Source organism: Rhinolophus sinicus, linkage group LG11 (assembly GCF_036562045.2).
Source record: "Rhinolophus sinicus isolate RSC01 linkage group LG11, ASM3656204v1, whole genome shotgun sequence".
Classification (NCBI taxonomy): Eukaryota; Metazoa; Chordata; class Mammalia; order Chiroptera; family Rhinolophidae; genus Rhinolophus; species Rhinolophus sinicus.
The window spans coordinates 41,305,063-41,329,669 of NC_133760.1; the positions used below are offsets into that span (position 1 = coordinate 41,305,063).

Below are 24,607 nucleotides of genomic sequence, written 5' to 3' on the forward strand. Positions count from 1 at the left end.
CAGAAGTAGAGACACAGAGGAATGAGGATGGGCACCCCAAGATCAAGTTGACATGCACCAGCATTTTGGTGATTTCTTGATTGCAGCAGTTGTGCTGCCTATCCACAGACCTGTGGGTCCTGGGACTGACAAGGGCATGGCTACATGTTTCCTTCAAAATCTTCAAAACAAAAGGGTTGGACTTTATTTTAAAGATTTTTTAAAATTATTGTTATTGGGGAAGGGGAACAGGACTTTATTGGGGAACAGTGTGTTTTTCCCAGGACCCATCAGCTCCATCCAAGTTAAGTTGTTGTTCTTTCAATCTTAGTTGTGGAGGGGGCAGTCCAGCTCCAGGTCCAGTTGCCATTGTTGATTCCAGGGGGCGCAGCCCACCATCCCTTGGGGGAGTCAAAATGGCAACCTTGTGGTTGAGAGCCCACACTCCAATGTTCAATCTTAGTTGCAGGGGGCACAGCAGCCCACCATCCCTTGTGGGAGTCGAACCAGCAACCTTGTGGTTGAGAGCCTGTGCTCTAACCAACTGAGCTATCTGGCTGCTCGGGAGCTGAGTGGCAGCTCATTGACTTCATTCTAGTTGCGGAGGGCGCAGTATGCTGGCCCATGTGGGAATTAAACTGGCAACCTTGTTGTTGAGAGCCCGCTCTAACCAACTGAGCCATCCGGCCGCCCCTCCGAAGCTCAGCGGCAACCTGTTGTCTTCAATCTAGTTGTGGAGGGCGCAGCTCGCTGCCTATGTGGGAATCGAACTGGCAACCCTGTTGCCCAGAGCTTGCGCTCTAACCAACTGAGCCACCTGTCCGCCCCTGGACTTCCATTTTTTAAATACGGAGTGTTTCTGGCACCAGTTGAAGAAATATTGGAGAAAGAAGCAGTACTGAAAGTCCAAAAAATTTAAAGTGCTGGAGGCCAGAAATCTGGGATTTCTCTGCTCCACAGATTATTAGTCACCAGCTCCTTCTGGAAGTCCTATCATAAACGATGGGCTTCCTTCGCTATAAACTTAGCATGAGAACATTATCATGGAGATATTCTTGTTGTTTTTAATTGGATGGACCTTCGATTATCTGACCCAACCCCTGTTTTTACAGACAAAGAACTATGAAGTTCAAAGAGATGAAGCCACTCTCAACAGGAACCCAGCCAGTCCACTGCAGACCCAGGTCTGTGCAACTCTAACTGCTGTGCTGTTTCCCTCGCACCTCACTCCCTCTCTGTTCTCCATTCCATGGCTTTCAGAAGAAATAAATAAACAAATGAAATGAGCGTGGTGGGCTTCTTTACTAAGAAATGACTTCTTTGGCAAGAATGCTTCAGTCTCACGTTACAAGGGCTGCAAAGTGGATCCTACAGCAAGAGACTCGCTCCCACCCGGGCAGGAACCCCCTCTGAGAATTAAGGCAGCTTTGGGGACTTTTAATTGGCAGGATATTTGGCAAGGGCTGGCTACTCCTTTCTCCTTTCTCTCATTTGCCTCTTGAGTGAAGACCAACTAACAGGTGGACGCTAACTAACTAGACATTAAGTAGGTGCTAACACGATGGCCTTAAACAGATCTTTTACATTTCATGGAAAATAATACTTCTTTAAAAATCTGGTAAAATATCAAAAGTGCATTATACAGTACACAGGAGCACCCTTTTCCTGGGTAACCTCTGCTACTAAAAAAAAAAAGAAGCTGGAAAAAAGAAATCAAACACCACTTAAGATACAGCACGAACTCCCTCCCCATTAAGCGTGGGTAGATGAGCCCAGAGGTCTCCCAGCACCTGCACGAGAACATCCAAGGGCTTCCAGGGTCCCCCCACCTTCCCAGGGATCCTGGGCTAGGGCCCAGGTCCCCCCACCCCAGGCGCAGGAGCCAACTTCCTCCACGAGGCAGCACCATTGCGTTGGTTTGCCGTTGGTTCAGCTAGCACCACATCTCTGATTTGCCTTTGGGACAAATGATGGAGGCACAAGGGCCACATGCAGGTGGAGAGAGCAAACTGCAGGCTCTCTCTGAAGTGTGTCCCTGTTCTAACACACATGTTTCCCTGACTCTTTGCTCTCGTTTCAGCCAAGTAGACTCAGCTTTTCATGTCCCACTGTTCCAGAGTGATTCTTTTCATCAAAGGAGAGCAGCTAAATCATTTCCTCTTGGGCAACCAGCTAGAGAAGAGTAAATTACATCCTCTTCCCTCTCCCCTTCTTCCAACACATTGTTCTTTGTGAAGAAATACTCCTTGGCCCCTTGACTGCATTTTTGTTTATTTTTAAGGACAGCCCTGGGTGGGGTGAACCATACTGAGCAGGGAATTTCAAAGAGCTGTGGGCTGAGAGGACATCTGACTTGAGGGTCAGACTGGATCCTTTAGTAGCTGAGAAACTGCGATGTTTTGGGCCTTTGTTTTCTCACCTAGGAAATGGGGAGACAGAAACCAGCCCTGCAGTCCTTACTGGGTAGATGGGAAGCGATGTGGGTGAAAGCGCTTCGTAAAAAAAAAAAAAAATGTAACAGCGAGAGAGGAATTACAAGTCACTTACAGGGCCAGATTCCATCAGTGACAGGTCACCCTGTCCTCATCTCCCAGACCCCGCCTCACTGTTCCACTCCCTAGGATGCCCCAGGCCCCACCTGACTCTTGGGTTGCCTCAGACTTTGAGCTAGTCTTTTTATATGGAAAGATCAAAAAAATCTCCTGATTTCCCTCTTTTCTCCAAAGAATGACCCAAGGGCCCTGACTCAGCAGAAAATCATCTTCCTGCCCCCAGCTGGCCCGACATAACCTTCTTCCACAGATGGCATGATCGATTGATGGATCGGTCAGGCTCAGTGACACCCCAGTTTTATGCAAAGCACCTTCTGGTTGTATGTCTCCCTACACTCCCAATGGAAGTGAAGAGGCCTCTTTCCCCCCCCAGGATTCTGCAACAGGGGTTCCCACATTCACAATAAGAACCTACAAAGTCTAGGTTTACAATGAGGTCATAAGAGACCCAGACCATAAACAGAAACCTGAAATAGATGCCACCATCTCTCCTAAGGAGCTGAAACTAACCACCTCCACCACCAGAGGGCACCACTTGGGAGTCTGTATCAGAAATCAAGCTAGAAATTCTCCGCCACCACCACTAACCTGTACTATCAGCTCAGAATATTGTCCCCTCAACTTCAGTGACCAGGTTGCTTGGTTCCACCCTGCCCTGGAAGGTGCTGAGTCTAGTCCATGATGAAAGGCAAAGGGAGCTTTCAGGGCCAACTCTCCAGCACTCAGGACCCCTGGTTCGTGCTGGGTGGGATTCCCAGGGAAAGACTTCGCAGGTATCCATGAACAATACATTAATAGACAGGCTGTGAGGCTGCCCTTGGGTACCCAGCTGGTCTCATGAGGACAGTAGAAATACATCTGACCTCGCTGGGTTCCCTGAAAGGCCAGAGACAGGTTTCTGGGCTCCACGAGCCTGACAGAGCAAGACCCACATGTGGCCTCTATGAGCTTGTCGGCACTTCTGTAAAACCTGCTCACTGGGGCTCCCTTCACTGGGGCTCCTCTACATTTTTCCCCGGGACACCCATGGCTCTGGACCATCTGAACACCAGAAGCCGAAAGAATGTTCCAGAACACACAAATCAGACTCAGGTTAGTGAAAGTGAAAAATAACTAAGACGGTTTCTGCTCCTGACCCCCTAAAACATTGCTCCACGGACTTCACGACAGGGACAGGTGAAGCCAACCTCCCCGACCACGGTTCAGACACCAGAGGGCAACTGGGGAGAGAGGGCAGGAGGGACAAGATCCATGCACCCCCCACAAAAACAAAACAAAAAAACTCAGCTGGACTTTTTCTTAGTGTTTGGTTTCATGGTGTCTGACCAAGAGCAGCACCCTCCTTCCAAAGGGGTGGACTGAGGATTTCTTCTGTGGCCCAAAAGACAAACAGACATGGTGGGGAATTCTGCCCGAGCCATGGACTCAGCTTAGGCCAGTTCTCGACGTAGGTGAAACATCCCCAAAACAAAAGAGGTTCAACAGAAGTCAATTTTCCTGTTCCCTCCTCGCCTCTTTTCCCTCGGGGCTCCCCAATCCAAGCTCACAGCTCCCAGGCCCGATGAACAGAAGTAAAGGAAAACCAGATCCTGAAATCATTTGTAATTGGGACGAGAGGAAGAGGGTAGAGACAAGCATCTTCCAGGAGAGGACTCCCAAGGCAGCGTCCGGCGGCGCTGAGGCAGACGCTGGGCCTGGCCGGTGGCGCGGTGGGGCTCCCCCTCGGGCCAGGCTCAGATGGCCAGCCAGTGTTGTAACTGCAGGGAAAGGTGGTCAGGCCTTAATGCCAGGGCCGAGCCAGGCTGGGACAGGAGGACCCAGGGCCAGCTGACAATGGCAGCAAGAAGCCCAGAGGAGGCAGAAAACAGCCCCTTCCCTTCAAAGACCCCAGAGAGCATGCAGGCGGAGTCCCTAACTGTCACTGAGCCCCAGAGAGGGCAAAGGACCCTTCTCAAAGTCACACAGCAACTCTGAAGCAGGGGGCTCACTGGGACCCTCCCCTACCCCCCGCCCTGGACGTTTTTTAAGGCGAAAAAGGTAGGACTCAGTTCACCGAGTGACTGAGGCACCTGCAGCGCTTCTTTCAAGATAAGGAATCTTCAGCCTCCTTTGGTGACACTTCATGGTGACAACTCATAGTGGGAGAATAATGCTACGCACAGTTTGGGCATCTGGCACTCCAGCACCAAGGAGCAGAGAGGTGAGTGGAGGTGGCGGGAGACAGAGGACGGGCCCCGCCCCTATTCCTAACACCACACCGCTGTGCGCTACTGCCCACGGCCGCTCTTGGTTTTCTGGTGTGTGGCATGTGGTCCTGCCTTGGGCATCCAGCTCATAGCAGGGAGCAGCTAGGACCCTCCCCAGGGCCCCCACCCTGTGTGTTCCAGGCTGCACCCACCTGGAACTGCCTGACATCCCTCTGGGCCACCAGATGATGCTCGTTCTCAGGTGTGATGCCATAGGCCAGTCTCTGTAAGAGGACGGAGAAGTGGGGAGGCCTCAGCTAGACCCAGGGACACCTTCCCTGGGGCCCAGCAGGCACCCCCAGGTAAGGGCCACCTGCTAGTAGGCCCTGAAGTCCCCCAGGGACAGCGTGTGAGGTTCATACAAAGCATGCCCCACCCTGGTCAGTTTACTGTGTCATTCATCCAGCAAATGTCGACTAAGCCAACGGCTGTGGTCAGACCCTGGGGAGCCGGAGTTGAGACCCACACAGTCTCTGCTTTGGAGGAGCTCACAGCACATGGGAGGGACAGGCATTGGACAAACCAACCACAATGGGAGTGAGTCCTGCCCGGAGCACAGTGAGAGCACAGCAGGTAGGACTGGCCCTGCCAGGGATCGGGGCCGGCCTCGGACACGGCTGGACTCAGGGACTGTGTCTGGAATCAGTGACTGAGAACCAGGTGGGGGGAAGTCCTCCCTGCTCCCCACATGTGAAGAGTAAGAAGCTGGTAGCAGGTCCTAGTTCCCACGTCTGGGAGGAGCTCACAGAACACGAACTCTCCAGGTGACCCAGAGGCTCCCAGACAGGTTTCATGGACACAGCACAGGAACTGGGGGAGGGGCGCACACAGCCCTGCCTGGCCCCTCTGCCCTAAGTTCTTGTGTGGCTGCTCCCTTACGCCCTCATTTGTTCATCTGTCCCCTCCTTAGAATGTGAGCTCCAGGACATTCTGCCTGTGCCTAGAACATGGCCTGGGCCGTGCAGACCCTCAACAATGACCTGTGAAGCGAGTGGACAAAGCGATCAAGGAACGAAATCTGTATCTTGCATAGTGAGGGTGGGAGGAAAAGACCATCCCACTATTTATAAATGACGGGGCAGTTGAACAACCAAAGAGGAGGGAAGATGTAATTTCAGAGTAAAGGGCACTACCGTGTTTCCCCCAAAATAAGACCTACCCCAAAAACAAGCCCCAGTTAAGATCTCAGCCAGATGGACACATTTAGTACATTATGACGATGTTCCAGAAGATGACATGACTGTATTTGATTACACGTAGATTGTTGTACATGAAAAAATAAGACATCCCCTGAAAATAAGCCCTAATGGAGCAAAAATTAATATAAGCCCCAGTCTTATTCTTGGGGAAAAACGGTATTTCCCCAATACTAATCCACATACGTGTGCATACACAATGCATATAAGAGAAGAAAATACAGGTTGGAGATATCCGGTTTAGGCTGATCAGGTTCAGGTTCATGAAAGAGGCAGGTAAAAGCCAAGACAACAGGTCACGGTGAGCTCGGACAGGGAGAACTGGGGCTGCTGGGGCCATAACAAACCAAAAGAGGCACGGGAACGGGCCCATTAAGGCTGTCGCCTTATTTGTCTTTCGAGGGTTACAGGGCTAAGTGTCACCTTCTCACGTAAGTAACAGTAGGAATCGCAGTAGGGGGACACAGTGCATGTGACATATAACACAAAGGCAGGAAACACGTGTTGAGCGTCTCCCACCTGCCAGGCACCCTGCGAAACACACTTTTCCCCTTCAAGGTCCGTGTTATGATCCCTAGGTTACAAATGCAGAAACTGAGGTTCACGGCGATACAACATGGTGCGTCTGTCTGACCCTAGTGTCTGTGTCCTTCTGCCTCCCTTCTGTCACCCTGACAGGAATGACTCAGATGCCCCCTCCCACGCTGCCCCCCACCCGTCCCGAAGCCGGCCCAGCGCTTACCTCCCAAACGGAGCCCCGCATGCTGAGAAACTTGTAGATGATGTAGGCAGGTACCAGGGTCATGGAGGAGAGCGCGATGCCCCAGCCCACCCAGTTGGCCCAGAGTGGGAAGATGTAGTCGTCGTAGGTGAGCGGCTTGAAGTTGATGATGCTCACCACCACCACAAACTGGGGGGGCGGGGGGGGCAGAAGGAAGACGGAGACGAGAGACCAGGAGCAGGGAGGGGGCAAAGGGAGGGGGTGGGATGGAGGGAGAGAGGCAGGCAGATCAGGGAGAAGTGGGGAGCGGCGTGCGAGACACGAGGAAGGAGGGGAAGAGAAAGGAGACGGAGACGAGAGAAGAATTCAAGAAGTGGATGGTCACAAAAGGAGACAAAGACAACGGGAGTGAGAAAAGAAGAGCAGAAAGGTGTCTTGGAGCTGGGCCGAGGGGGGGCCACACACAGCCCCTCCCCTACCCCCAGGCCCTGGCCCCAGGCTGGGGATCCCACTGAGTTGGAAGCCCGCGACGTGTCAACAGGCCTGAGCATCCTGAGGGTCCCGTCTGCATGACCAGGACTCTGCATCCCAGAACCTCCTCCCCTAAGAAGCAAATCTACCCAGCACACCCCACCTGGGACACAGCCCCTGCCCGGGACGCCCTGGCCACACTACATACCAGGAGGAAGGCTGGGCTGACAAACTTCCAGCACAGTCTCCAGTACAGGCCCGGCTTGAACCCCATCATCTGCTGGATGTCGTTGCTGAACCTGTCCACACCTGCGCACACAGGAAGGCTTGTCATGGCGGCCGCCACAGAGCCCCAGGCTGTGCCCTGCTGCCCTCCCACGAGGGTCTGGGCCCAGGCAGAGAGCAGGTCAGTGAGGCAAGACAGTGAAGCCCTGGCACTTAGGAAACCTGGGAGGGGCACTTGGCTGGTTCAGAACAGGGCAGAGAACACACTCAGGGATGGTGTCACCTGTGTGCCACCCCAACTCATTTTTCCAGAGGGAGACAGGGCTCGGGAGGGGAGGGGACTTGTCCCAGGTTATCCTGCCAGGTCAGCCTGAGTCCAGAGCCTGGACTTTCCCTCTTGTTCCCTCTCCTGAACGATGACGACTGTGGATACAGCCCTTGCCCTGACTCTGGTCTCCTAGAAGAGCACAGACTCACACCGAAGTCTTTCTGATGGGTAGAAGAGTGGGAACAGCACTAACACTTGATATGACATGTGGGGAAAAAACAATCAGTGACAGCACATGTGACACTTAGTAACACATTCTCCCGTTCAGCTCCAGAGTAAGTTTGCCAGATAAAACATAGGGAACTGCTTACAGTTAAATTTCAGATAAACAATGAAAAATATTTTAATTAAGTACGTCCCATGCACTATTTGGGACATGCTTATACTAAACAATTATGCACTGTTTATCTGAAATTCAAGTGTAACTGGGTGTCTTGTACTGTGTTTGCTACATGTGGCAACCCGACTCTAGAATGAGTTACATGGCCCAGGGAGGGCCGCTTCCTCTGAGCTACTCACAGCCCCTGTTAAAGGGGGTTCATGAAAAGATGAGCCGAGAGCTTGGAGAGCCACCCCAATAAGGAATTGGCTCAAGTCTGGAACCAGCCAGTGACTGCTCTGGAAATGGATGCCCCTTTGCTCCCCAGGTGACACGGCTCCAGGAAAACAGGGGGCCAAGGCTTTTCCACACGCTCAGGGCCCAGCACGTACCGTAAAACCAGGAGACACCGATGGCTTCCATGAGCACAGCAAATAGAATGGAGGTCCCCGCTGCAAACGTGTCCAGCAGGGTCAGCACGTATATTCCACCCTGGGGCATGGAGGGAGAAAGCCTGAGGCCACCTTGGCTGGACATGGCCACTGGCGGTTACATCCATCACAATGTACCTGTCCATCCCCTGTCCCACACACACAGAACCCAGTTTGAGAACGGTGGGTTGTGGCGCTACTGCATAGATGTTACATATTTGCATCCTAACAAAGGCCTTCAGAGTCACAGGGTCTGAGGGTGGGTATTTCAGCCGGTAAAAAGTGAGATATGGGTCTCAAAGGGCCTTTTGCTGCCCCTCAAAGCAATAAGCCATTAAGAGGGTTGCCTGGAGAGCCTCAGGCTCAGAGGTGGGAGATGACAATGGATGCAGGTCCTGCCGTGGTTCCCTGGAGCCCACTCTGGCTCTGCCACCCAGCTCCCAGGCTGCGAACATCTGACGCCATTGAAATGCAGCCCCACAATCTCCAGGTGACCCAGAGCCCACCCTTCCTCACCTTGGTGATACAAAACAGGGCCAGAAGGAAGGTTCCGAAGGAGACGCCAAATGTGAAGAGTTTCCGGTGGCGCTTCAGGACCTGGAAGTCGTCGGCCAGGCCCGTGATGACCGCCTCCATGCCTCCCATCTGAGAGAACCAGGCAGGGTAGGGTGCAGGAAGGGGGGGCCCCCAGTACCCCCGTCTCAGGCCCCAGGCTCCCTCAGACCTCCTGCAGCCTGGGACTCAGGCACCCCGGCAGCTGCCCTGATGCTCTTGAGAAATCTCACCCCGCTTCTGCTCTGTTCTCAACCAAACTCAGAGCCCAGAAACTACGTGGGGGAGGGTGAAGAGTTAACTCTGTCTCCCCCTAATCAACAGGTACCTGTCCCCTGTCCCACTCACTCAGCCTGAGTGGGTGCTGGGGAGCAGATAGGGGTAAAATGCCAAAACTCCCATGTAATACGTTTGCAAGTAGATCAGAGCTTTCTGGACACAGCTACCAAAGGAGGGCTTCTTAGCGGCAAGAACTTGGGGCAGCAGCTTCTGATAAGGATGTTGGCTGCCTTTCTCATTATCAAGCAAAGTGGTCACCTCAAACTCCACTCTCAGAGCGTGAAAGGGCCCCCTGGCCCACAGCTAGGGGCACACTGATTGTTTATGGCCTCAACTGAGTAATAATCATGTGTTTGCTAAGTGATACCCAAGGCTAGGGTGGCAGACAGGCTGCATGCTTGCCACCACTCAGCCTCACGCATGTCGCCTCTACCCTTGGCAGACATTGCTCATCGCAACCAGTGCTCCTTCCTACGTGTCGGGAAACCGCCTCAGAACCCTTCTTAACACACTGCTCCTGGCAGATCTACCGACTGAAAAGAAAGGGCAGTGAGAGGACTCCTATTTGCCAGCCCCACTCTATGACTTCTTGCAGACTTCCAGGCACGATATACGAATGGACATAGACAAAAAAAGAGGCCAGTGGGGTGAATCTTAACACGTGGATAACAAAAGATTCTAAGGCACAAATGAGGCTCAAAGCGTTTTTGTAGGTTGTTGATGAGGAAATATAATGGGAAGAGTGTTTGGCTGGAGAACAGGAGTTCCATCCACACCCTCTCTGAATTCAGTTTCCCCATCTGCAGAAGGAGAGTAGTGGGCTGCCTATCTGAGGTCCCTCTGGGGTGGGTGTCCATGATTCCAGTGGGTTTCTATTGGTGCTTGGCTTTGACCTAAGTCTCGCTTTTTTGAGTGAGGACTTACTTCCTTGTTTGCATTTAAATAGAACCTTCTGGAAACAACTATTCACCAGCGGTTCCAATGGTGGGAACTTTCTGCGGAGCAGTGTGTGTGTATGTGGTGGGGTCAGGCCCAGGGCTGTGGGGGGGATGGGATATCCTGAGCAGGGTCACTCACTGAGCTGTCGATTCCCAGAGCCAGGAGCATAATGAAGAACACGACAGCCCAGAACGTGGATCCCGACAGGGTGGAAATGGCTTCCGGGTACAGGATGAAGACGAGGCCGGCTCCTGTAAGAAACATCAGCAATCTCCTCAAAGGCTGGGACTGCCAGTCTGAGCTGCAGGTGACAGGAGAACATTCTGAGGCCCAACCAGCCCCAGGTCAGCCATGGCACTCAGTCCGTCCTGGGTGGACAGAGAGAACCAGGATCTGAAGACGACAGACGAAGCCAGTTGCAGCTCGCAGTTCACCAGCACTCACCAGGAGGTTGGCCTCCAGCAGCCAGAGCAGAGATCAGCGCCTCGCCCGGGGGCTATGGGTTACATGCTGCGAACCCCACCTCCTACACACCATGAGGGGTCCTCTTCCTCTCAAACCTGTGGTCCTCAGAATCTATCAGATGTGGCCCCTCCCCAGGTATCAGCTTCTTTGTGGCCATAAGAATATGGGAAGAAGTGGGGAGGAAGTGGGATTGGTCAGGGCTTGAGGGCTGCCACCGTTGCTCACTAGCTGGGTGACCTTGGGCAACTTACATAGCCTAAGTCTCAGCATTCTCATCATTAAAATGGGTCTATTCACACTCTCACTTGTGAGAACTAAATGAAGGTATGTCAAGCACTCAGCATGGGGCTGGCATAGAGTGGATGCTCCAAAATCCATCCTGCCCAGTCAGACTCAGAGGAAAGTTCTGTTACACACGCAGGGCCCAGTGCTGCCTGGAATTCCCACCAACACACTCAAAGAGGGTCCATCACATGGGCGGTTTGGAAACCTCCGTGTCCAGCCCGCTCAGTCCCACAGCCACTAGAGAGCCACGGAGCCACGAATGGGGTGGGGTTCCCATCTCAGCCCACCCACCTTCAGTGGCCACGTCCTCAATGTTGACCTTGTGTTCATGGGCCATGTAACCGAGGATGGAGAAGATAGCAAACCCGGAGACGAAGCTGGTGACACAGTTGATGGTGCTGGTCAGCAGGGCATCCCTGGGGGAGAGAAGCACGGTTAGTTCAAGTTGCCTTCCTCCTCCACCCTGCTCTTTGACCACTGGACCATCTGTGGGAGTCGCAGCTTCAAATGCTTTCTGTTTCCTTGCTGCCCCGTGGAGCCCAGCACCTTCCCATAATTGGTCAGGAATAATTCAACAACTTCTGGAGGAAATACCTTGAGTCCAGAGTCTGGTATCAATTTCTTGTTGGGAAATGGAGTCACCATCCTTTTTCTTCAACAAACTTTCCATGGCTCCCAGTGCCTCCCAACCTCTTTCACCCAGATGTTCAAGACCTTTGCTAAGATGACCCAACCTTCCTTCCAGGCTCATTTTCCATGAGTCCCCAACACACACTCTTTGAACAAATCAAACCAGGCAGCTTGCTGGCCCACAACCAAATGATCTCCCTGGCTTGGCTGGTGCTGTCCCCTAACATGCGTGTCATCCATTCCCTGTCCGTCTGTCACAGACCTAGCCTCCAAGGCTCACCTCAGACTCACCTCCGTGCACTGGCTGATCCTGTCAGAGCGTTGATCACCCCATTTCCTTAGTCTTCCGGGAGCTTGCCCCGCTGCTATGCATCCATCCTACTCTGTCTTGTACCAGCGGGGGTGTGATTCTGTCTTAGGCCTCTGACGGAGAGTGATGGAGGCAGGCCCAGTTTGGGCTCGTTTCTGAGGCACTCACAGCCCTCGGCCAGCAGGGGGCAGCACTGAGTGCTCACTGAAGCGCGGTGGTTCTTTGACTGCTGCCCTGTGTGTGCAGCCTTCTTAACAGCCCTGCGGTCTTACCTCTGACCCTGCCAGGCCCTCACCCCTCACAGGACCGGCCTGGACATTTACCCTTGCCTGTCTGGGCATCGGATGAACAGACGAGTCGTGCTGTCTGCTGTGAAAGCCCCAGTGTCCCCGTGTCCCAGCTACCACCCCTATGATCTCCCAGCACTAGTGGCCTCCACGTTCCCAGCCCCTCACCTTGCATCTGTCCTGAATTGAAATCAGAAGTGTCCTGAGTCCATCGGGACCCCCAGGGGGCCTGTCAGAGTTCATGGAATGTCCGGGATGGTGCCTCATTTCACAGAGGAAGAAACCCAGGAAGGAGAGTTGACTTCTCCCACACCAGCGCCCTCTCCCCCATCCCTGCAAGGGTCCAGCCCCAGGATTTACAGCTTTCCAGAGCCCTGAGAAGGATCTCACCTGTAGCAGTTGTTGTCAAACTTGTTGTAACTGGCAAATGCAATCAAGACTCCAAATCCAGCCCCCAAGGAGAAGAATATCTGAGTTGCAGCATCAATCCATACCTGAGATGAGCAGACAAAAGTCATCACCTTCTGCTTCCTCGGGATTGGGACCACCGTACGGCTCCAGAAGGGCTGGGACACCCCAGGGATGCTCAGACCCAAGGAAACAAGGTCTGAGCCTGAAGTGGCAGCCATGCGACTCCTTCCCCACCCCCAGAGCCTGTACGAAATAGACAGGCTGGGGTCTCCCTCGCATCTCCCGGCCGTGAGTGGTCATCAGTGAGCTCACCCTACAGGGACTCACTGGCTCAGTTTGATGTCTTGATTGTCAAAGAAAGTTAATAAAGTAGCAGTTCTAGGTTGGAATGTGGATGGACTGAGAGCAAAGGCTTAAGACAATCTCAGGAGTTACGGAAATGACAACTTCAGAAAGGGATGTGATTTCTAGAAGCTTCTATCAACCCACACAGTGGTGACTCTTGGGGGCCTATGGAATTCATTTATTCCACCTTTTGGGTGAAGAAAGTACATGGCTGAAAGCCTGGAGGTATGAGCCCCTCTCCAACCTCTCCGCCTCACGGTCTGGCCCTGGCCAATTTCACCTCTTTCCTCTTTGTATCTGTTTCCTCATCTGTATAATGGGGAGAATTATACCTAGCCCACCCGAACTAAGAGCTGCCATTCGGATTTCTGAGGTTTCTGTCATCCCCCACTCACATTGTTCTAGGCTCCTCTACTTTGCAAGCAGAGGATATAATGAGAGAGACAATCTGATGGAGAAACACAGAGCTGCTGCTTGAGACAGTACCCAGGCTCAGTTTCTACTTATTGGAAAGACATAGGATACTTCAACACGTGCAGAACAAACAAAAGTCTGACGTTTTACGAGGCTGATTCATGCCTCATGTGCGTTATCTTTCTGCTAAGAAAACAGGTTTTTCTCTTGGTTCCTAGGCTGTAACACTGTGGTGTGTTGGGACGTCATAACTAAGGGAGGTACGTACTGAGACGTCCCTCCTAGTCCTATGTTGCCAGGATCATCGCGGGTTCAAAGAGAGTGTGAAGAAGCCTTTGGGCATCGTCAGGGGAAATGCTGAGGTGTTGCCACTGAGATGGGCCCGAGGGAGGAGCGTGGAAATCATCTCAGCCATGATTTGAAGACGCTCAAGGCACTGGGTACCTCCAGGGTTGTGTCTGCCCCACTGCTTGGGACTCCACTCCAGATTCGCCCCCCTTCATTATAATCTGTGTCTCTGGGCAGGACAGTGAGGGAGCTGGAGGGGGTCATGGGGGGCAGAGTCAGCAGGATCCGGGTCTCCCCGTGGCTGATGCTGGCCTTTATCCATCATTACAGGACAGTGGCAAAGGCCCGGGTTGGGAACCAGAAAGTGGAAGTAGGACTGGGGATAGGACAGGGGTGGCTGGGGTGGTTTAGGGGCCATGGAACAGGGCAGGGATAGGGACCCAGGACAGAGTATTGCTCTCCTTGAAAAGAGGGGTCTAGGACGGCCACTAAATGGACACCGAATCCCAGCCCCTCAGAGCTGGATGGGCTGATGGAGGCCTGCAGTTGTAAATCCAGTTGGCCTTGGTGGAGAAGCTGCATCCCAGGGAGGGAAGGCCCGTCCCAGGCTGCGCTGGAAGTTTGGGGCAGAGCTGGGAGCAGATTTGCTGTCCCTGCCAGCCGCGAGGACCCTCCCAAGCCCGGCCTATGGGTGGTCCCCGGCACCGACCGTGGCCTCTTTCAGGCGGTAGAAGTCAATGTGCAGGTAGGCGTTGATGCCGTTGGACGCGCCCGGCAGCGTCATGCCGTGGACCAGGAGCACGAACAGCACGAAGTAGGGCAGCGTGGCCGTGATCCACACCACCTGGCAGGGAGCAGACTCGCTGTCAGAGCCTGGCTCTGCCCTCAGCCTGGTGACAGCTTGAGGTGGGGCGGGGCACAGGCCTCTCCTTTGGAGCCAGTCACACCCTGCCCCCTCCCCAGCACAGGCCACAGGCCATGAGCTCCATCTCTAGGCCAGGCTTTGGGCCAGACTCCAGGACGCAGTGAACAGACCCGCAGGCAGCTCTGACCGAGCGGGAGGCAGCGGCCCTGGGCAGGCACAGCGCCGCCGTCGGAGCTCAGGGTGCGAGGACCTAGACCCGCTTCTCACAGCACCTGACGCTTCGTCCTCCACAAGCCGCCTCTCCTGATGTTCAAGTTGGTCCAGGGAGAACTAAGTACACCCACCCGTATGCCCTCTTCTCTCCCGTCCTCTACCCTCATTCAAGCACCTCGTCCCCCGAAGCTCAGGGCCCAAGGAGGGGAATGGCTGGGCAGAAATCTCTGACGTTTCTTCATCTTAGTGGATATGTGTCTGCGGCACGTTCAACGGCATCGTTCGGAAACACGTAAGGGAAGAGGCTGTCCCCAGACTAAAGAGAGAAGCCCCGCCCCCCATCCTGCCCAAGGCAGAAGAACACAGAAGGAAGGTGGGGAGAGGGTAGGTTGTGTTTGCTTCCTCAATGTCCCCCGCACCCTCGAATACACACTAGAATACTCTTGGGGAAGTTATAAATAAACCTGTCAAAGTTCAGATCCCATTCTTGGACTTTCTGATTCAGTTGGTCTGGGGTGGGGCCTATGCTTCAGTATGTTTTCAAAGCTGCCCCTGGTGAGGTAAATGTGCAAAGTTAAAAATCACTGATCCAGGCAGCCACGGTCCTGTTACCAAGGAGTTCAGCAGTGCAGAAAGAAGACGTACCCCCCGCAGAACATCTGCTCAGGGCTGGGGGAACCAGCCCCAAGGAAGACTCAGTGAGACACAAGAGGACACATGACTTAAGGGCCAGATGGCCCTTCCTCCCAAAGTCCTGACACTGGCAGCCCCAAGAATCTTCACACATCCCTAGAGGAAAAACAGAAGCCCCGAAACATGTCTGAGGGTAAAGTTTAGATATGGGCTCAACACAAAAACTGAGAGGCAGAAAGAAAAGTCATATGTTTTCCGGCTATGTCCAAGGACTGGGATTTATCCTCCTCATCTGCTTTCCCACCAGACCATACGCTCCTTAGAAGCAAAATCCCCATAGTTTTCAAATTGTGTCCCCAGCACACGGCACACATGGGTGTTTAAAAAAATGGTGGTTGGGTGAGTAGACGAATGACTTGACAGTTGTATAGGTGAATGATGGGATTGATGAACTTATGCTTGGATGGATGGATGGATGGTTGGATAGTTAGGTAGTTGGTTAAGTGGATAGATGGATGGTTAGGTAAGTACCTGGTTGAGTGCAGATAGATAGATAGATAGATAGATAGATAGATAGATAGATAGATAGATAGATAGATAGATGATAGATGACTGGGTCAGTGATAAATTAGAAAGTTAGTGAATGACTAAGTTAGTTGAAGAGTAAGTAAAAGAATAAGTGAATGAAAGAGCAAATAAGTCCAGGAGTAATTAAATGCATCAATGGTTGGACATATCTTCTGAGGGAATTGGCAGAGGAAACAGTCTCCTCTGTTGCATCACTGTCATTACACGGTGGGGGGGGGGGGATAGTCTTTGCTGCTATGAGCTTTAAATTCTATTTTCTGTTCTTTCAGGGGCCCAGGGGCACGGAGGGCGAATTGCCAAAAGCAAATGAGGAGGAAGACATACCTTAGAAAGCAAAGTCATTGTATCTGGATGGCCTCACATTAATCCTGGATTTATTTTCCCAAATTGGGACGCGCAGGCCTAACTCCGTGGTGACAGACACAAGGAGGAGCTGTCACATAGTCTTTTTGGGTCCCAACTGCTGTTCCCCTATAACTCCTTTCAACAGCTGCAGGCCCAGCAGAGCACCAAGAAAACAACACTCCACCCATCAAAACAATGACATCCCCTGGTCTGACCTAAGGACTGTCCCCTGGGGTCTGGAGGCAGCCCTGTGTCGGCCATGCCTCAGGCTCCAATGTGGATTCACTTGCCCCAAGGAGCACAACGGGGCATGACGGAGGTGACCCTGACTGCATTCAAACATCAAGAAAAGCGAGTTTGCCTCGTCCATGCACACGTGTTCAAAGGAAACCATCTAAGTCTTGTTGAAAGGTCCCAGAATCGAGAGCAGAAGGGAACTCTGCTGCCTAAGATCTTGTGTTAAAAGGGAGGCTCTTGTGTCCTTGGCCACTAGCTCGCTCAGGCACACATGTGACCGCTATGCATACTGGGCAAAGAGAGGGGACACTTGGACTGGGTCATCTCCACCCCAGGCTTCTCTGCTCTCAAAATTTCAACTTGCCGTGCCTCTCTGGCCATGAGAAGCCAAACCTGGTCTGTCTTTGAGCATGAGATGAGAACAATGAGAAGCCCACTGGTTTGGGGACGTGTCAACATCAGTCCCCAAGGGAGATCACTATTCTCTGACCTCAAATCCAAATTCTTCTCCACCTTGTGTTTCTGTGGCACAGGTTACAATTTGCGTGGTCCCAAGGTGCCAAATTCAATGGCTGACAATCACTATGAGAAAGATCTTGGCTCCATAAAAGGAAGAACTTTCTAATGAATAGAGATCTCTAAAGAGGAAATAAGCTGCCTAGTATGGTGGTGAGGCCCCTGTCATTGCAGGTGTGCAAGCCTTGCTAGGGATCCAGGTCCTAGGCAAAGGATTGCCGGGTCGAGGTGAGGCCCACGGAGCAGCAGCATCGGCACCTTCCGGGAGCTTGTCAGACGTGCAATTCCCATCCCACAGCATCACATTCTCAAGGCGGGACCCAGGACTCTGAGTGTTAACAAGCCTCCATGGGATTCTTACACGCATGAGAGGCTGAGAAGCACTGCTCGGAGCCTCCTCTGAGGTCTTCTCTACCACAGATGATAGATGCACATGCTTCATCCCTACAAACTGCGTGAATTTAACCTCCGATGATTTAGAATTTGTAATCCTCGGAACTGGGCTCTAGGGATATTTGCACTAATAATGAAGACATACTAAGATTTATGGGGTGAGGGGTATGCACTGACGTTACTCAAGAAAACACTGAGCGGTGAATTTTTTAGCTCATTCATTGCCCATATGCAAATGACGCTGGTCATTGTAACTGGGTCCAATTGAGTCATGAAAACAAGGCAGGACCAGCCTGTCTTGACACATGAGTGAGAAGACTTGGCTAGAATTATGACTTGAAGTCAACAGTAACACAATGACCTTTCTACTTAAATATTCTAGAACTCGGGTTTACTTTGAATTGGTCTGTCTCTCTCTCTCCTCAACCCCAGCACCTTTGCCACAATGCAAGAGGTATTCTGTCTTTTCTCATGCCCCAAAGAGCCCCAAACCTGGCAGTAAAGTGGTTAGAGCTTGGTGGTTGACCCTGGCCAGTTCTATTGCCTTGATTTCTCTCCAGGCATAAAGGAGTCCAATATTTCTAAAAGTTTTGTCCAACAGTGGGAACAGAGAAGGTGGGAGCCTGGGCTCGCACCTCCCTTCCAGCCCCACAGGAAGTCGGCAGAGTTTGCAAACCACTGAGGTGGGGAGCAGAGCACTGGAGGGGGGGTGGTTAAGAAAGGGACAAAGACAGGCAGACAAGGATCATTTAATGAGCAATTTCTGTCTGCCAGCCCTGCACTGGGGACCTCTCACGCCACCTGCCAACAGCCCTAGAAGCTGGCGCGATCATTACGTGCCCCCACTTTGCTTGCAGGTGAGGACACTGAGGTGTAGCGAGCGTCACTAATCCTGATGTCACCCAGTAGGACGTGATGGTGCCTGGATCTGACCACAAGGCCATGTGCTCTATCACTCACCCTCCTGTATATTTGAGACTCAGGTTCAAGTCCTAGCCATGCTACAGATGGCTATGAAACACTGCCCTTCTCTAAGCCCCAGTTGCCCCATTTGTACAAGACCCAGGCTGGAGTAGATGGACCCTGAGTACCTTCCGGCTCCACATTTGCTGGCTGGGCTTGTAGTTGCCAAGGGCCAGTTCAGCCAAGGACTGAGATGGGGGAGGCAGGCAGGATGGGAAGCAGTGGTGTGCACACACTGGCCGGGCTCCCTGGGGCTAACTCCTGACTCAGACCTCCACCCTTTACCCTGAGGTGGTCAGTGTGCCAAGGTCACACTGTGTGGTCTGGGGTAAGCCCTCCCTTTCCCCTGTTCAGACTGCACCCTGTTCCCCACCATCCCAGCTGCTGGTTGTGGAGTCACACATCTTCCCAGACGCAGAGCTTTTACTTGCCAAGTCGGGAAGTGTGAACATTTGCAATTCATTTCAGGCCCCTCTCTGGCTGTGCAAGCCTACTAAGAAAAGCTCCGAGTCGCGTTCCAGATGCAATCTGGAATAAATAAGCAATGCTCTTGTTTTTTTCATGAGCCAGTTTATAAAAACAATTAGAGACAGGGAACAAGAATGTCCCAAGCAAAGCCCCTCCCCATGGACTGGGAGACTTACGCAAATGTGGGCTGTGGTTTCTGTTGACGTGTTTCCCGCTGGGGGGCTTCGGGAGGGTAGCACTCCTGCTACGCCCCTCATTACTCGCCTCTGGGGAGGGGACGACTCCCCCAAAGGTGCCTTTGAAAGAGGGAGGAGAGCACTCTGCCCCTTCTCTCTTTAGCATCACTCTCCCTGCAGACAAGTCAGGCTCTGGCCTGGTCCAGTGCTAACCTGGGTGGGGTGGGCTCTACCTCTCTGGCATGGCTGCAGGGAACTTAATCTCAGGGTGCAATATTAGAAGGCTGTAGCGGCCAGAAACAGTAGTAAGATGCAGACATCTTCTTCAGTTCTTGGCCTAAGGAGACCAGGAGAGCGCTGGCCCTGATCCGCAGGAAAGGTGCAGTGAGGCTGGACGAGGCTGGCCTGGGGGTGCCGCACCTGCGTGGCTTTGCTCAGGCAGCGCCTTCCATTGAAAACCCCCTCTCTCCACTCCATCTCTACCTGCATCTGTCCTTAGAGACCTAGGCCAGATGCTGCCCTCTTTGCAGACCCTCTCAGCTGAAAAAACTTCTTCCGCTAATGTAGTAACTCTGACCATGAGAACTCATGATAAGAAATACCTTCTATATTGAGACAAAATACACATAAACACATAGATGCTGTAACTGAAAACACAAAGTCCACAAGACAGCTCTTACTTTACTATGTGTGATGCACTCTGTTATTACTATCTAGCCTGGTTCATTTTTTTTTTTAATTGTGGAGACCCCCTAAATTGATTTAATAACAGTGAAAAACCCACAGTTTGTATTTCTGTTAAAATGCAACTTGACTACCTAATGTGAAATTATCTTCAAGATAAAGTTTAAAAAAAAAAAAAGCAAGCCATATAATAGTGTCTATAGTTTGAGACCACTGAATGTTTATTTAAAGAGGGGTACACACATGTGTCTCTGGATAGAGACTCAAGAAACTAATGACATTGCTTGACCCACACCTGTCTGTAATACACATGGACTCTAAAACAATTGAAGAAGAAATCTGTCTGATTCTTCCATCACTAGCACAACTAGGACACCTGGCACATAGTAGGCCTTCATAAATGTTTATTAAGTTGAACGGAATTAGAAGAACACTTAATGAAGTTCCCCTGACTTATCCACCTACCCAACCTTCTTCCTTTCTTCTTACCTTCCTTCCTTTCCTCATTAATCCTTCAATAAATATTTACTGAAGAGCTACAGTGTGTTAGATGCTGGGATAGTGGGTGCTCCATCCCAGAATTCCTCCAGACGTGGTCTGCATTCTATTTGGGTTCTTCCTGGGGGCAGACACTGTGTCTCCAACATGCTGATAAGAAGTTCCCTTTCAAGCTCTTCTTGAGAGATTTCATCCCCACCGGTTGCTAGTCCCTGCCACTATCTTTGCTTTCAGTGGCTTGACCAAGGACTCTAGGAGTCCCAGGGAGAACCCTGATGTATCCCACTTCCCCCAAATCATTGCCTAATGAAACGTCTCACAAATTCACGCATACCTGATTATGGTAATTGTTGCCTTGTGATCCCGCCCCCCCCCCCCCCCCCAATGAATCCATGCCCATGTGGAGTTCCCTCTCACATTGACTCTGGCTTTATCAAAAGACTTACCTTGGCCACTGGGACAATAGTAAGCATGATACAAGCAGAGACTGAAAGGGATACTGGCGCATTGGGGCTTGTCTGCTTGGAACATTCTCTTGGAGCTCAGCCGCCATGCTGAGAGAAACCCAAGCCACGTAGAGAGGCTGTGTGCAAACAACCCAAAGTGTCCTGGTCGACAGCTCCAGTTGAGCTCCGAGCCACTACCAACGGCCATCCGCGTGTGTGCCATCTTGTACATTCCAGCCTGTCAAACCCCCAGTTATATAGGCCAGGCGATACCGCAGAAGAGCAGAAGAACCACCCAGCTGATCCCAGCCCATCCGCAGAATCAGGACAGATAATGAAATGGTTGGTATTTGACATCACTACCTCTTGGGGTGGTTTGTGACCCAGCGATAGCTAACCGAAACACTGGAAAGGACAGCTCCCAGCTATATCCTCTTTAACACAGTCAGGCTCCATTTGGACCTCACAGGGTCCAAATGGGGTGCTAGTTCCCATGATGATCCAAGTCTAAGAATCAACAGGGGCCATGACCTGAGTTTACTCCACACTGAGGGGCTGGCTACAGAGGGCAGTATCACCTAGGTTCAGAATGCCAACTCCGGCCAGGCTCTGCTGGGTTTTCTAACACTGTGCTCCTCTTTCCAGGACACCTAGACCCTTGGGGGGCATTCAGCACTGTGTCAGAGGAAGCACAAAGCCCCAGGATATATCTAAGTATCTTCTAGAGCATTCTCTTTTATTCAAAAATTCAGAGGGTGGGGATGCTCCGTAAAGCGATGGTTATATCCCAAAGTAGGACGCAACATTTGCATGAAGTTTTAAGCCAGAATTCAAGATTTATCGAACACATGTCAATAGGTTGCTTTAAGCTTTTTCCTTAGGTCCTTGGGCGTCCCCATTCCCAGGTCCCTTAGGGGAGTTTGGTGGAAAAGCACAGGGACCCCTGATCCACTTGCACCACCCCACCCAACTGTTGGGGAGCCTGGGCTTTGGGAAGGACAGAGATTTGTCCAAGGTATCCCAGCGAGCCAGTGGCAGAGCTGGGAGCAAACCCAAGCTTTGTGTGTCCAGTTACACCTTTTCTTTTCAAGAACTAATAATTACCGCTAGAAAAAAATAATTTTTTTCTCCCACCTGAAAGAGAAACAGAGGCATTACCTTTCCTGATGTCTTCACGCCTTTCCAGAGGCTGAAAAACAGGATGACGACGACGACCATCAGACAGACCAAGAGCTGCCACTGGGGCAGGCCGATGTCATGGATACCGCTGCTCTCGTGAAGGTGCAGGACGCCACGCCTGCCAGGAGGAGAGGGGCGGGGAGCAGGGAAGACGCCATCAAACAGGGAAGATGACCGTGACCTGAGCCACAGGCCAGTCCCCGAAGGTGCACAGTCGGAGACGGTCCCCAGCTGCCCAGCCACAGCCCTGCACCATTTGTGCCTGCTCTGTCCCTAGGACAGCCCTGCCCTGTGCCAGCAAATCATCTGGGGAGACTCCCGCTCAAGCCTGCTTTTTCACAAAATAAAATCTTTTATTTATTTAAGTGTGTTTTCCCAGGACCCATCAACTCCAAGTCAAGTAGTTGTTTCAATCTAGTTGTGGAGGGCACAGCTCACAGTGGCCCCTGTGGGGATCAAACTGGCAACCCTGTTGTTAAAAGCACCGCGCTCTAACCAACTGAGCTAACCGGCTGCCCCAAGGCTGCTTTTTAAACAGTGACAAAAATCTCTTGAGTGCCTCTTGCATGTCTGGTCCTGGGGAGATGCTGGTAAATAGCCGGAAAGGTCCCTGCCCTCACAGTCTAGAATAGGGGCTCTCTACAGGAGTGATGGGGCAATTTTGCCCCCCGGGGACACTGCAACATGTGGCAATGTCTTCGATGGTCACAACTTGGGGAGGCGGTGGTGTTACTGACATCTAGAGAATAGAGACTAGGGACATTGTACAGTGCACGCAACAACCTAAATATCCTACAATGTACAGAACAGCTTCCGATAACAAAGAATTATCCAGTTCAAAATTTCCACATTGCTGAGGTTATGAATCCCTGTCTAGAGCCTGAGCAAGACAAGAGTAATGCTTCTCCTATTTGGGAAAGTCTGATAAGCTAAAGGTACACACATCCTATGCCCTAGCAATTCCATTCCTGAGTGTTTACCCAACAGAAACATGTATGTAAGTTCATCAAAAGACACATTCGAGAATGTCCATAATAGCATTATTTAGAATAACCCTAAACTGCAAAATACTCAAATATCCATCAAAAGCAGAATGGATATAGAAATTATGATGCATGTATAGAATAGAATATTATTCAGCAACATGCTCTATATGGCTGAATCTCTCACATTTAATTCTACGACAAAGTCAAAACCAAAAGAGTTATTTCTGTCTAATTCCATTCGTGTCAAGTACAACACGCAAAACAAACCTAAGTTAGAAGTCAGGATGGATGTACCCTGGGTGGGGGGGTGGGTCTGGCTGACAGGGGGCACAGTGGGGACTTCAGAGACACCAGTCAGTTGGTGACTTAAGAAACGTCCAGACCTGGAGAGAATTTTTATGAATTTATTTGAGCCAAACTGATGACAATTGCTGGGAAGCAAAATCTCAGCAGACTGAGAAAATGCTCCAGAGAACGGCAGTTTTGCAGCTTCTTTTACACATTAGAATCAAAGGAGAGGACATAAGGAGGGTTACGTGAAATCCACTAGTGGTAGGTTAAGGGGGCAGGAGAAAGCAAAGCAGGGAAATCTCTGGGATTGGATAAAAAGTGAAACGGAGAGACACACACTTCTCTTACATTGGTGGATGCAGGATAGTTAATAATTAACATTTGGGGCACATAGAGATGGTATTCGGGGAACAAGATAATGATGAGGGGTTCTGTGGTCTCTAGATGGTGCTTACAGTTGTGCCGTGAGGGGTCTGGCAAAGGAGATCATGCTGACATTTCAAAGGTATGTTATCTTACAGGCAAAAAGACCAACAGACAGGCTCACTTATGGCAAAGACTGACCTTTGTCAAGGAAGCCACAGGCCTAGGATGTGATGACCGCCATGACCTGCTTTCAGTTAGGAGTTTTTATGTTCAGATCATCCTATGTGGTTACTTTTGGCCTCTGAGTTTGTCGGGCCCACCACGCAGGCCTTCACTGAGCTTGTCAAGTTTAGTACGAGCCTACTTTTTTGTCCACACAGACCCGGGTGCTGGTTACATGGCTGTGTTCAGTGTGTGACATTCTTGAGCTGTCACTTAATGACAGTCACATCTCTGTAACATGTTATCCTCCAGAAAAAAACCCAAGAAGGAATCCATATTCTTGAGGCTTAAGTATATCAGGCGCCTCGTACACGCTGCAATGAAGCGTGTATGACCGGCAATAAATACACTGGCAAACAAAATGACCAACTGCTAATTGGTATCTAGTCAAAGTCTATTAGGAGCTAATCAAGGTCAAATAAGACCAACTGATAAAATAGGAGGCCAGGTCCCAAGGCAGGGAGGTTCCCCCACCACAATTCCACGTCTTTTAAAGATAAAAAAGCAGAACTGTTCTGATGGAAGAGGGCCTCTGCATCCAAATCATTCATGCCTCACTGGTGCCTGCTATAAGCAGACCCATCCTGGGCTTCACATCACACTGGGGGACCGCTCATGCACAGTGCCTGCTTTGGGGGTGGGGGTGGGGGGCTTCTGTTCCAGCACTGGAGTTAGCACTAAACCCACAATTCCAGTCAAGAGGCACAGTGTTGGGAGGGCCAAGGGCATCAAGGGCATCCAGACCTGGTCTCTGCCCTCCTCTGCACTTCATACTCAGAGGCTGCAGTCAGCTGCAACTTTCCAGACACTCTTCCAGGCCCATCTCCAATGTCACCTCCTCTGGGAGGCCTCCGAGATCACCCCA

At 51.5% G+C, this 24,607-nt stretch overlaps 1 protein-coding gene across 8 annotated transcripts in view; it reads right to left on the minus strand.

Moving 5' to 3' along the window:
- Positions 1-4,121: 4,121 nt before the first annotated feature.
- The window catches only part of SLC6A2 (solute carrier family 6 member 2), a 43,011-nt gene continuing 22,525 nt past the window's right edge, over positions 4,122-24,607 (minus strand). For all 8 annotated transcript variants that reach the window (XM_074314853.1, XM_074314855.1, XM_074314856.1 and 5 more), the window contains exons 5-15: positions 21,857-21,995; positions 14,383-14,517; positions 12,606-12,709; positions 11,280-11,404; positions 10,377-10,489; positions 8,985-9,113; positions 8,430-8,529; positions 7,374-7,474; positions 6,716-6,883; positions 4,930-5,001; positions 4,122-4,288 (exon numbers count right to left, since the gene is read on the minus strand). In XM_074314853.1, the coding sequence (XP_074170954.1) occupies positions 4,265-4,288; positions 4,930-5,001; positions 6,716-6,883; positions 7,374-7,474; positions 8,430-8,529; positions 8,985-9,113; positions 10,377-10,489; positions 11,280-11,404; positions 12,606-12,709; positions 14,383-14,517; positions 21,857-21,995 (1,210 nt within the window). In that variant the 3' untranslated portion in view covers positions 4,122-4,264. The remainder of the gene's footprint in view (positions 4,289-4,929; positions 5,002-6,715; positions 6,884-7,373; positions 7,475-8,429; positions 8,530-8,984; positions 9,114-10,376; positions 10,490-11,279; positions 11,405-12,605; positions 12,710-14,382; positions 14,518-21,856; positions 21,996-24,607) is intronic.